Source organism: Scyliorhinus torazame, chromosome 9 (genome assembly GCF_047496885.1).
Source record: "Scyliorhinus torazame isolate Kashiwa2021f chromosome 9, sScyTor2.1, whole genome shotgun sequence".
NCBI lineage: Eukaryota > Metazoa > Chordata > Chondrichthyes > Carcharhiniformes > Scyliorhinidae > Scyliorhinus > Scyliorhinus torazame.
In genome coordinates, this window is record NC_092715.1 from 173,846,546 (window position 1) to 173,860,394 (window position 13,849).

Consider the following 13,849-nt stretch of genomic DNA (forward strand, 5'->3'; position numbering starts at 1 on the left):
CTGTGAAAAGCCCCTAGTCGCCGCATTCCGGCGCCTGTTCGGGGAGGCTGGTACGGGAATTGAACTGTGCTGCTGGCCTGCCTTGGTCTGCTTTAAAAGCCAGCGATTTAGCCCTGTGCTAAACCAGCCCCGTAATGGTGCTTTGTGAACCAGATGTTAGCAGTGCAACGTTACAGGTGTTAATTTACATCAGACTGAATTTGTAAACAAAACTCTGTAGCCACTTAAAATGGCCAACTCCCGATTTAAAATGGCGAATGGCTAAGGCTGATGGGGAAGTCAGCCAACAGGACAAAAACGAGCAGCTGCAGGTTGGCTGTGTATTTACCTCTGGAAAGGCCAGACAATATCGATACCAGCAACCATCAGCATAACAAAACACCAGCCATCTGCATACTAATGAGAAATCCCCGGGAACAATAAGCAACATTTAGACACACAAAGCTAAACCAGACTCTTCGGCGCCAGCAGAAGCTGACACAATAGGAGGTGAACGACCACCTCAAGACCGCCCATCGATCAAGGAACTGCTCCAGCATTGGAGAAAATTGAACCAAGCGATTGGGACAAAGTCCAATCACTTGAGACCAGGTACAGGGTCCGCCCCGAAAGGCGGGAAGCCCCTGTGGACTATAAGAATTGAGCCCCACGTTCAAGGCGCTCTCTCTTCCAGCTCTCGTCACTCTTCAGCAGCCAATCGAACCTGTAAGTCTTACTTCAACGCTCGCTACGAGATAGGCGCTCCTAGCTATCACTCTGTACCAACTTTGAATCCCGCAGGCTCAGAACCCGAACAAAAGGCCATTTGTTTCCCTGACCTGGTGGGCCAGTTCCAAGTTAAGTATAGGCCTGTTAGCTGTAGAAGTAGCTTAGACGTAGAATTTATGCATGAGTATCATAGAATTTACAGTGCAGAAGGAGGCCATTCGTCCCATCGATTCTGCACCGGCTCTTGGAAAGAGCACCCTCCCCAAGGTCAATATCTCCACCCAATCCCCATAACCCAGTAACCCCACCCAACACTAGGGCAATTTTGGACACTAAGGGCAATTTATCATGGCCAATCCACCTAACCTGCACATCTTTGGACTGTGGGAGGAAACTGGAGCACCCGGAGGAAACCCACGCACACACGGGGAGGATGTGCAGACTCCGCACAGACAGTGACCCAAGCCGGAATCGAACCTGGGACCCTGGAGCTGTGAAGCAATTGTGCTATCCACAATGCTACCATGCTGCCCCTCTGTAGTGATTACTGTGCATAATAAATGTGCTTTGATTTAAATCTTACTAATCGGTGTATTGGATTATTGATCATTACTCGGACTTGAACCACGTGGAGGTATCATAAAGGTACCTGGCGACGGACTCCCGGTGACGGCGGGCGGGAGGCGGCCGCACAATGGAGGGCTCCCGCTCGGGAAGGGCATTTTCGGGGCTTTAAGCCCGGTCCCAGGGTCCACGGAGGCGGCAGAAGCAGGGAGAAGGCACGGAGGAGGCACAGTGAAGACACAGGAGGGAAAAAAAAAACAAAGAAAAATGTCGAGGGTGAGCAAAAAAATGCCGAAAAAAAAAAACAGCTGAAGGTCTGTCGGGGAGTGGAAAGGTCACCGCGGGGTCACCGAGGAAAATGGAGGCTAGAGCACCAGGGAAGGCCGCACTGCTTACGGCTGAAGAAATAACTAAGGTGATGGCTGCGGAGTTCAAAAAAGCAGTTGGCGCAGATCGCGAAATGCATGGAGACGGTGAGGAAGGAGATGAGGGAGGCTTTGAGTGTGCTGGTGGAGGAGGCGGTTTCCCTGGTGAGGACGGAGGTGGCGAGCGCAGTGGCGGAGGTGCGAGAGCAAGGGGAGGCGCTGAAGGAAGTGGAGGAGACGTTATTGCAGCACGGTGATCAACTTGCCTCGATGTGGAAAGAGATGCGGAAGGTGATGGATACTAACAAGGATCTGCGAGGAAAAATGGAAGACCTGGAAAACAGATCCAGGCGACAGAATTTGAGGATTGTGGGGCTGCCCGAAGGAGTTGAAGGACTGAAGCCGACTGAGTATTTTGCCGCAATGCTGGCAAAACTATTGGGGGAGGGGGAGGATCCCTCCCGATATGAACTGGATCGGGCTCATTGGTCGTGGAGGCCTGTACCAAAGGCGAGTGAGCCGCCAAGGGCAGTGACTCTGTGCTTCCGTAGGTACAGTGTGAAGGAGAAGGTCCTGAGCTGGGCCAAGCAGAAGCGGGTGGTGCAGTGGGCTGGAGCTGGTATACGTGTATACCAGGACTTTACGGTGGAGCTGGCAAGGAGGAGGGCTGCCTTCAACCGGGTGAAGAGGGCACTGTACATTAGCAAGGTGCGGTGCGGCATTGTATATCCAGCGAAGCTGAGGGTGACTTACAAGCTCAGGGACTTTTATTTTGGAACGGCAGAAGCAGCGGAGGAGTTTGCGAAAGCAGAAGGACTGTGGCAGAACTGACAAATTGAGGAACGGCCATGTGTCGATGTAACCTCATGACTGTATTTTCTTCTTTTTTGTATCACTGCGCGCGGGTGTAGAGACTAAAGGAGCCAACGTGGTATATATTTGGACAAGGGAAGGGACGGGACTTTCACTCAAAATGAGGGTTCTTTGGGGTGTAGGTGGATATGCGGGGTTTGTGTGCTAAAAGGGGATCTCTGGGCTTTCCTAGGGCCGGGCAAGTGGGAAAGGGACCCGGGCGGGGGCCTCCACGCTGGCCGGTTTAAGCCGGCCAGTGAACGGGAGTGAGGTGGGGGGAGGGGCTGCGGCCATCGGAGCCTGGTAGAACAGGGTCCGAGTGGTCTATCCGGGGTGGAAAGTTGGGGGGAAGGAACCGAGGTTGGGAGGAGGAGTTTTACAAGAGGCAGTGGACGGGAGGAGCTGGAGACCTGGGGTGGGGGGGTGGGGGGGGAGGGGAGCTGTGTAAGATTAAGGGTGACTACGGGTAATCCCGGATTCCTTTTTGTCATTTGTTTACGTAAACATGCGGGTTGAGGTTTGGGGGTTGGTGGGCGGATGGGATTGTTGTTATTATGGGGACTGACATATCTTGCTGATTATTGTTTATTGTTGATGGGTGTAAATGTGGGAGAAAATGTGAAAAAGGAGGAGAATTTAAAAAAAAATTTTAAATAAAAAAATAAAGATACCTGGTGACTCAAGAACAAAGGTGATAAAACAGAGCAATTAAACTAAGGCAAAGTTAGCAACATCTCTCACACAAGGACTGCAGTGGTTGAAGAAGGCAGCTCACCAACACCTTCTCATGGGCAACTAAGGATGAGCAATAATTACTGGCCTAGCCAGCAACGCCCACATCCCATAAATAAATATTTTTTTAAATTGTACATTACACAAGTGAAATGACAAGGAACACTCCCAAAAGTCACGGTAGTTATTAAGCGGGTTGGTAAATCTAGCTCTAAATAGCAAGAATAGCATGTGTAGAGTGATTGAGAGTCTGAGAATGATTGATTTTAAATAACACCTGCTGTTGAATCAAATTACAAGCAACAGTTTAGCATACCAGGAATAGACAAAGTAAAACAAGATTTACCTCCATTCCTCGGTTGATGGCTAGTTTTGCTAATCTCACTGCAATAGGCCCCTGGTAGGAAATCATGAGACTGGTTAAATTATTTGAAGAGACGTAGAACACAGATATAGTATATTAGCACATTGCTAGGTATCAATAAATAAATAAAGTAATATATAATGATAACATACAGAATAAAGCTCAATCTTTAGCATTCCACCCTATATAACTAATGAAATTCATAAATTAGAAAGAGAACAGCTGTTTCCGTTTTCACATATATTTGTCAGTTTAAGGAGCAAGTGAATTGCACTTACAGAAATGAGTAGCAAACAAACAAAGAACAAAGAAATGTACAGCACAGGAACAGGCCCTTCGGCCCTCCAAGCCCGTGCCGACCATGCTGCCCGACTAAACTACAATCTTCTACACTTCCTGGGTCCGTATCCCTCTATTCCCATCCTATTCATGTATTTGTCAAGATGCCCCTTAAATGTCCCTATCGTCCCTGCTTCCACCACCTCCTCCGGTAGCGAGTTCCAGGCACCCACTACCCTCTGCGTAAAAAACTTGCCTCGTACATCTACTCTAAACCTTGCACCTCTCACCTTAAACCTATGCCCCCTAGTAATTGACCCCTCTACCCTGGGGAAAAGCCTCTGACTATCCACTCTGTCTATGCCCCTCATAATTTTGTAGACCTCTATCAGGTCTCCCCTCAACCTCCTTCGTTTCAGTGAGAACAAACCGAGTTTATTCAACTGCTCCTCATAGCTAATGCCCTCCATACCAGGCAACATTCTGGTAAATCTCTTCTGCACCCTCTCTAAAGCCTCCACATCCTTCTGGTAGTGTGGCGACCAGAATTGAACACTATACTCCAAGTGTGGCCTAACTAAGGTTCTATACAGCTGCAACATGACTTGCCAATTCTTATACTCAATGCCCCGGCCAATGAAGGCAAGCATGCTGTATGCCTTCTTGACTACCTTCTCCACCTGTGTTGCCCCTTTCAATGACCTGTGGACCTGTACTCCTAGATCTCTTTGACTTTCAATACTCTTGAGGGTTCTACCATTCACTGTATATTCCCTACCTGCATTAGACCTTCCAAAATGCATTACCTCACATTTGTCCGGATTAAACTCCATCCGCCATCTCTCCGCCCAAGTCTCCAAACAATCTAAATCCTGCTGTATCCTCCGACAGTCCTCATCGCTATCCGCAATTCCACCAACCTTTGTGTCGTCTGCAAACTTACTAATCAGACCAGTTACATTTTCCTCCAAATCATTTATATATACTACAAAGAGCAACGGTCCCAGCACTGATCTCTGTGGAACACCACTGGTCACAGCCCTCCAATTAGAAAAGCATCCTTCCATTGCTACTCTCTGCCTTCTATGGCCTAGCCAGTTCTGTATCCACCTTGCCAGCTCACCCCTGATCCCGTGTGACTTCACCTTTTGTACTAGTCTACCATGAGGGACCTTGTCAAAGGCCTTACTGAAGCCCATATAGACAACATCCACTGCCCTACCTGCATCAATCATCTTAGTGACCTCCTCGAAAAACTCTTTCAAGTTAGTGAGACACGACCTTCCCTTCACAAAACCGTGCTGCCTCTCACTAATACGTCCATTTGCTTCCAAATGGGAGTAGATCCTGTCTCGAAGAATTCTCTCCAGTAATTTCCCTACCACTGAAGTAAGGCTCACCGGCCTGTAGTTCCCGGGATTATCCTTGCTACCCTTCTTAAACAGAGGAACAACATTGGCTATTCTCCAGTCCTCCGGGGCATCCCCTGAAGACAGCGAGGATCCAAAGATTTCTGTCAAGGCCTCAGCAATTTCCTCTCCAGCCTCCTTCAGTATTCTGGGGTAGATCCCATCAGGCCCTGGGGACTTATCTACCTTAATATTTTTTAAGACACCCAACACCTCGTCTTTTTGGATCTCAATGTGACCCAGGCTATCTACACACCCTTCTCCAGACTCAACATCTACCAATTTCTTCTCTTTGGTGAATACTGATGCAAAGTATTCATTTAGTGCCTCGCCCATTTCCTCTGGCTCCACACATAGATTCCCTTGCCTATCCTTCAGTGGGCCAACCCTTTCCTTGGCTACCCTCTTGCTTTTTATGTACGTGTAAAAAGCCTTGGGATTTTCCTTAACCCTATTTGCCAATGACTTTTTGTGACCCCTTCTAGCCCTCCTGACTCCTTGCTTAAGTTCCTTCCTACTTTCCTTATATTCCACGCAGGCTTCGTCTGTTCCCAGCCTTTTAGCCCTGACAAATGCCTCCTTTTTCTTTTTGACGAGGCCTACAATATCTCTCGTCATCCAAGGTTCCCGAAAATTGCCGTATTTATCCTTCTTCCTCACAGGAACATGCCGGTCCTGAATTCCTTTCAACTGCCACTTGAAAGCCTCCCACATGTCAGATGTTGATTTGCCCTCAAACATCCGCCCCCAATCTATGTTCTTCAGTTCCCGCCTAATATTGTTATAATTAGCCTTCCCCCAATTTAGCACATTCATCCTAGGACCACTCTTATCCTTGTCCACCAGTACTTTAAAACTTACTGAATTGTGGTCACTGTTACCTAAATGCTCCCCTACTGAAACATCTACCACCTGGCCGGGCTCATTCCCCAATACCAGGTCCAGTACCGCCCCTTCCCTAGTTGGACTGTCTACATATTGTTTTAAGAAGCCTTCCTGGATGCTCCTTACAAACTCCGCCCCGTCTAAGCCCCTGGCACAAGTTCCTGATATTTAAACATTTAAGCTTTCCCAAATTCTAATTAATTATCTAACAACCTGCAATTCTAGGGCCTAATAGGATGCAATATGGCCCTATCAATTTTTTTACTCTTTGCCCTGTCGTTTAATGATGACACAGAACGTAAATAAGATATATATAGCATACGATAGATAAGAAACCTCAGTCTTTATCATTCCACACAAAATAACTAATGCAATGCAGCTATTTCTATTTGTACCATCTGTTTTGAAGTAAACTTTTTTTGAAATTAAGGGGCAGTTTAGCATGGCCAATCCATCTACCCATCACATCTTTTGGGTTGTGGGGGTGAGACCCACACAAACATGGGGAGAAGTATTGAAGTAAACCAACAGCAAAAGAGAAATGCAGGTAGTGAGTTACCTAGAGGCATGCCAATAACAAGGGCTTGTGTTTATATAGCACTTTTAACTTCGGGAAATGTCCCTAGGCGCTTCACAGGACTGTAGTCAGACAAAAATTGGCACAAGGTTAACAAGGGCAATGATTAGAAGTTGGGTCCCGCCTGTCCGTTTTAAGAAGGCCCATCATGTGGTTACATGAGCATGTGCCTGTGAGCTGCGGAAAGAAAGCACCAATATTTAAGGGCAGTTCAGGACAAAGCTGGTCAAAGAAACTGGCAAGGCCAGGGATGTGGAGAACTTCACAAACTTAAATGCATGACTTCATAAACAACCTGTAGCTCTACCTCCAACCAAACAACCTAGCCAGTGGACACAAGAGATCTCCAATGGCAAGAGGATGTAATTCGGGGCCCTTTGGGGACAATCCCCAGTAATTACATAGTTGAGGAAGCTTATGATTGGGACTGGGGAGGAAGGTCATGATCAGGAGGGGAGGAAGAGCAATACCAAAGGATTCCTTGAGGAGCATTCCCATCCACCAGGAATGCTAAAAGAGACACATGATAAATGGAACTAGTAGCAGAATGAATAATAAACTTATTACAAAACAGAAAACAGCAAGTTGGGGTTAAAGGTGGGAAATGGTGTTTCACAAGGATTGATTTTGGGACCCTTGTTATTCACAACTTACATAAATGATTTGGACTCGGGAATCAGAACTACAATTTGAAAGCAACACAGGTGGAGAAGGTAGTCAAGAAGGCATACGGCATGCTTGCCTTCATTGGCTGGGGCATTGAGTATAAGAATTGGCAAGTCATGTTGCAGCTGTATAGAACCTTAGTTAGGCCACACTTGGAGAATAGTGTTCAATTCTGGTCGCCACGTTACCAGAAGGATGTGGAGGCTTTAGAGAGGGTGCAGAAGAGATTTACCAGAATGTTGCCTGGTATGGAGGGCATTAGCTATGAGGAGCGGTTGAATAAACTCGGTTTGTTCTCACTGGAACGAATGAGGTTGAGGGGAGACCTGATAGAGGTCTACAAAATTATGAGGGGCATAGACAGAGTGGATAGTCAGAGGCTTTTCCCCAGGGTAGAGGGGTCAATTACTAGGGGGCATAGGTTTAAGGTGAGAGGGGCAAGGTTTAGAGTTGATGTACGAGGCAAGTTTTTTACGCAGAGGGTAGTGGGTGCCTGGAACTCGCTACCGGAGGAGGTGGTGGAATCAGGGACGATAGGGACATTTAAGGGGCATCTTGACAAATACATGAATAGGATGGGAATAGAAGGATACGGACCCAGGAAGAGTAGAAGATTGTAGTTTAGTCGGGCAGCATGGTCGGCGCGGGCTTGGAGGGCCGAAGGGCCTGTTCCTGTGCTGTACATTTCTTTGTTCTTTGTTTGAAAGGTTTTGGTGATATTACATTAGTTGATGTTGTAAATGCATGCTAATAGATCATTACCATGAACAAAATTAACGTGTTTTCTTACTGTTCATGATCAATGTGTTATGTGTTCGAGGTAGGTGTAATTTCTTATCCAGAGAGTAAATAATTCCAACAAAAAACATTTTGAGTGTTTCAAAATAAACAAGATTATTTATTAGCCCATGCTCACCCAGAATTTGAAACATGGGGCGAGATTCTCCCACCCCCCGCCAGGTCGGAGAATCGCCGCGGGGCGGCGCGAATCCCGCCCCCGGCAAATTCTCCGGCACCGAAAATTTGGCGGGGGCGCGAATTGCACCGCGCCGGTCGGCGGGCCCGCCCGGCGATTCTCCGGCCCGCGATGGATCAAAACACCTACCTTACTGGGCACGGGGCGATCTGGCCCCAGGGGGTGCCCCCACGGTGGCCTGGCCCGCGATCGGGGCCCACCGATCCGCGGGCGGGCCTGTGCCGTGGGGGCACTCTTTTCCCTCCGCCTCGGCCACAGTCTTCACCATGGCCGACGCGGAAGAGATATGCGCAGGGATGACGACTGCAGCCGCTGACGCTCCCGCGTAGGCGTGGACTTCCGCAGCCCGGCGAAGTCCTTTTGGCCCCGGCTGGCATGGCGCCAAAGTTCTTTCACGCCGGTCAATGGCGCGCCAATCACTCCGGCGCCCGCCTAGCCCCTCACGGTGAGGGCTTGGCCCCTAAATGTGCGATAAATCTGCACCTTTGGGGCGGCCCGATGCCGGAGTGGTTCACGCCACTCCATCCCACCGGGACCCCCCCGCCCCACCGGGTAGGGGAGAATCCCGCCCATGATGTCTCGCTTAATGATCTCACACTAGCAACCAGACACAGATTCAATACAGATGAAGAAAAATTAATACAATTACAAAGTATAATTTTCTCAGTCTCTTTTGTGGCAGGCCTGTAGTTTCTTAGATCAGTTAATGATTTTAGTTGAAGTAATAATCTTATAAGTAGACGATTCTTTGTAAACTGGGAGGGTTCTTTGTAATTGAATTTCCAGGAGGTTAGTTCTCAGGTGAGCATATCGTTTGAACATGTTGGGGAGAGTCCTTCTCACACTTTCAAGGTACGGTCATTTATTACCTTGGCTGCATAGTTGACTTGCAGCTCATTCATTGCTGTCCAATGGGCTATATCTCTGCAAGCAGCTTTTGTTGTTTTTAAAAGCAGACAGAAAACATAGCCGTGCCCATCATGTGCATTGTACACGTTCAAAGTATTTTGTCCAAAGAAAGGTGGCGTGTTGATTACACATCCTGTGTTGTCGTTTGACGGTTTGAAATTCATCATGTCTAGTTTGGATGAGGAGCCATTACATTATAATGAAAGGTTAATGGGATCCATTAACATTTAACACACATTGAGTTTTGGTGTTTCATTTATCCGTGATGAAACAAAATGATCAGTCAGTTCAAATGCTACAGTTCTTTTTGTTGATGGCCCATCCTTAGACAAAGGAATGTGTGAATTTTCCAGATTGCTGTGAATGTTGATATCTAATGAGGTATTTGAGACCTAGGACTGTATGACTCAGAATGTTCAAAGTTATATGTTTGCAGTGGCCATTTTAAGAGACTGCTTATGTTCAAAAGATTTAAGTATTGTCTAAAAGTTCAAAATATTCCGTAACAGGACATGTCTCCACTGCATGGGAAAAAATGGAATCTGTGAATACTTTTTTTACGTGGCTTCATTTTGAAGCAAGAGAAAAACGTACAGATTCACTTCCTCGTGCACACTTACACTTTCACACCAAGTAACCTGATATTGCTCTAATTCGTCACTATTAAGATCCATAAGCCGAGTGATAAAGTGAACATTGGTTTAATAAAGGTCACAAAAGATTTGCCTATGGCAGCACACCATTTACACGGTGCAGTCCCATTGGGACAGCAAACATGCCACTCCCTGTCTGGGCCAACCTTTATACTGGGTACTTATGAGCCTCAGCTGGACTGGCCTCCGCCCACTAGTGGCGAAGCTCATATTCCACAGGTCCCACAGAGAGATCAATCAGGGTATCCCCGTGGGTGGGCCTCATGCCTCTCTGTGTAAGTCTGAAAGTTCCCCCTCTGCCACAAACTGAGGAGGCCTTCTGCGCCACTTTGCACACGCTATGCTTCCGCTAATGGAGGGTCTGGATCCGGTTGCATATAATGGTTCGCAGACCGCCTTTTCCAAGATGATCTCCGGAGGGCTGTTGCGGGGGGTTCGGCCCGAAACACGGCATCGGCAGTAGGTGCAGACCCTTCGGTGTCCACTCCGGGCCTTTTCATCATCATCTTGATGGTCTGCGTTTTGGGCCACAGCAGGTTGCATGCCTTGGCTAAGGAGTGGTTCCCGGGGAGGTGGACGTACCAACGTCTCTGACCAGGCATCCTCTGAGGCGGGCTCTCATCTCTTAAGGTGGTGAATGTGTTTGCGCAAGGTTCTCCCTTGGGTCTTGATCTTGTCAGGTATGGGCTCTGTTCTCTCCAACACACTCCCTGGGGGCCAAGGAGCACCATCTCCTAAGTTCCGGATGTAAACAGCGGCCCCTGGTTGATAATTCCTCCATGGCGTCCTGTGGCCCTTATACTTTCGCTGCCCTGGTCATTCCCAAGGGTGAAGAAAGACGGAAGGAGGGAGTTTCTGGTGCTCTTGACACACCGGACATCTTCTCGTGACCTGTTCAATGTCACCATTGATCCTTAGCCATCAGACATACCTTTGTGCCAACATCTTTATTTTTGAAGCCCACATCCTCATTTTTGAAGCCCCTGGGTGGCCACTGTGCAAGTCCTGAAGGATCGATTCCTGGTCTGGATGCGGGATGACCACACCAGCTCCCTGAAGGAGGGTGCCATCCTCGCTGCTCAGTTCCTGTTATTTCAGGACATAAGGTTGCATGGTTAGTGGGGGGGTGGGGGGGATCTGTAATCTGCCATGCAGGAAAATGTGGCGAAGCTTCGCCAATGTGGAATCTATGTGCGTCCATGTGCGTATCTGTGTGGCTGTTACCGGTAGAGTGTCCATGAAGTTTAAAGTCGCCACGAATTTGTCTGCCACTACTGGAGATGGGGGGGCTCATAAGCAGCAGGAGACAGCTGAGGGCGTCGGTATGGGCTATCTGGACCCCTGGTCAATGCTGAGAAGTGTATTCATACGCCGGCAGCAATAGAGCCCAGAGCGGAATCTGAATGAGGCTATGGGGGGGAATTCCATTGTCTTCCTTAAAGAGACCCAGTAGTGGCTTATGGTTGGTGGTCATAAAAAAGTGTCGCCCATAGACACATTGATGGAATTTTTTTACGGTGAATATCACAGCTAAGCCTTCTTTATCAATCTGCAGTATTTCAGGATTTAACCCTACAATCTAGGCTGACATTTCAGTATAGTACGAGGGAGAACTCTTTTGTTGAAGGCGTTGTCCTTCAAATGAGATGTTACAAGATAAAGGACAGGATTTTCCGCAGTGTGATTTGGGGCTGTGGAGACAGCCCGCCTGTTGCCGGCAGCAGGATCTTACGGTCCTGCCGCTGTAAACGGGGATTCCTGTTGTTCGTACACTCTGCTGCCAGGGAACCAGCAGTGGGGGGGAGGGTCACCATCAGCAGGACGGGAAGATCCCACTGGCCAGAACGGCCAGAAAATCCCACCCAAACTGTCTGACTCTCCTGGTGGATGCAAAATATTCCCTCATCCCCTCAAACACAACAGACTAGTCATTTACCTAAGTGCTGGCTTTTGGACGTGTTGTTCCAACATTTGCCTACAAATTAACAGTGACTACACTCCAAAAAGAATAAATTGGCTTTGGAACATCCTGCAAATGAAGGGTGCTAAATAGATGCAAAACCCTTGGTATTCAATTGCCTCTCCATCCCACATGTCCCCGTAAGGGGTAGGAGAGATTCAAACAGTTAAATACACAGAATTTGACCCCCATCATGAATGTGCCTACCAGTTCTTTTAACATTAGTGGATAGCGGGTGTTCCATTTGGACAGGTGGGGCACTTGCATAGCATTAAAACACAGAAACTGGTCAGTTGAGTCAACAATCCATGCCACTGTTTATGCTCTACATGGGTGACTCCTTAAACACTCCAGTAGCTGGTTGTCTCAGCTACGCCTTGTGGTAGCAAGTTCCATATTCTCACGTAGTTTGGATAAAAGGTTTCTCCTGGATCCCTCATTGGATTTATTAGTGACTGCATTATATTCATTTTTTAAAATAAATTTAGAATACCCAATTCATTTTTTCCAATTAAGAGGCAATTTAGCATGGCCAATCCACCTAGCCTGCACATCTTTTGGGTTGTGGGCGTGAAACCCACGGAAACATGGGGAGAATGTGCAAACTCCACACGGACAGTGACCCAGAGCCGGGATCGAATCTGGGACCTCGGCGCCGTGAGGCAGCAGGGCTAACCCACTGTGCCACCGTGCTGCCCCTGACTGCATTATATTCATGGCTCCCAGCTCTTGCATGCACGTGGAAACATCGTCTTTACCGCTATTATAACAAAATTCAAGGCTGACACTCCAGTATAGTATCAATGGAATGCGGCACTGTTGGAGATGCTGGGCTGGATTCTCCACTCGCACGCCGAAGCGGCCGCGCCGTCGTGAACGCCGTTGAGGTTCACGACGGCGCGGAACGGCCCCGGTCCCGACCGATTCAGGCCCTGACAATGGGCCAGTATCGGGGCCGCGTCATCTACAGGCGCCAGACCTTGTCGCCCGCGTAAAAGCGGCGCCGCATAGATGACGCGGCCGGCGCCACATAACGGGCGTCATCCGCGCATGCGCGGATCTTGCGGGGCCGCGGAAGGAAGGAGGTCCTCCTTCAGAGAGGACGGCCCGACGATCGGTGGGCACTGATCGCGGGCCACCCCACATTCCAGGTGAAGCCCGGTGCAGGATCCCCCCTCGCCCCCCCACAGGCCGCCCCCCCAGCGTTCACGCACCACCCACAACTGTAGCGACCAGGTGTGGATGGCGCCGGGGGGGAACCCACCGTTTTGGCCTGGCCGCTCGGCCCATCCGGGCCTCAGAATAGCGGGGGTGCCGGAGAATCGCCATTTTGGGTGTCTTCGGCGATTCTCCGGCCTGCGAAACCCGACCAGGCCGTTCCCGCCGCTTGGGAGAATCGCGGGAGGGCGTCAGACCGGCATCCCCGGAAATTCTGGCGGCCCAGGCGATTCTCCCAACCGGCGTGGGAGTGGAGAATCGCGCCCGCTGTTTTTTGATGAGGTGTGTCTTTTAGGTCCTGTGGCGCTATTTTAAAGAAGAACAGGAAGGTCATCTCCAGTGACCTGGCCAATGTTTATCACTCAACCAACATCCAAAAACACATTTTCTGGTCATGATCACATTGCTGTTTGTGGGCGTTTTCTGTGTTTAAATTGGCTACATTGCAATATTATGGTGAGAACTACTGTTCACAGTACTCAACAGGTGTGGCCTAACCAAGGTGCAATACAAGTTTAATATAACTCTGCTTTCTAATTCTATCCCTCTAGAAATTAACCCTTTGCTTTGTTTGCTTTTTTATGCTTTGTGCTCAAGTATAGTATAAACCTTCAGACAATACTTTTTAAAATTGAAACACAGTCCATTAAAATGACCAATGCAAACTATGTTACCTTTCGCATTCTGAGCTAGATAGTCCTGAGTCTCAAGTAATTCCTAATTAAATATGGA

At 48.5% G+C, this 13,849-nt stretch overlaps 1 protein-coding gene across 5 annotated transcripts in view; it reads right to left on the reverse strand.

Moving 5' to 3' along the window:
• auh (AU RNA binding protein/enoyl-CoA hydratase) overlaps nt 1-13,849 on the reverse strand; it is a 448,738-nt gene that overhangs the window by 36,801 nt on the left and 398,088 nt on the right. For 4 of the 5 annotated variants that reach the window (XM_072516831.1, XM_072516830.1, XM_072516829.1 and 1 more), the window contains one exon: nt 3,568-3,618. The exons of the other annotated variant lie outside the window; for it this stretch is intronic. In XM_072516831.1, coding sequence (XP_072372932.1) covers nt 3,568-3,618 — 51 coding nt within the window. The remainder of the gene's footprint in view (nt 1-3,567; nt 3,619-13,849) is intronic. 5 annotated transcript variants of the gene reach the window in all.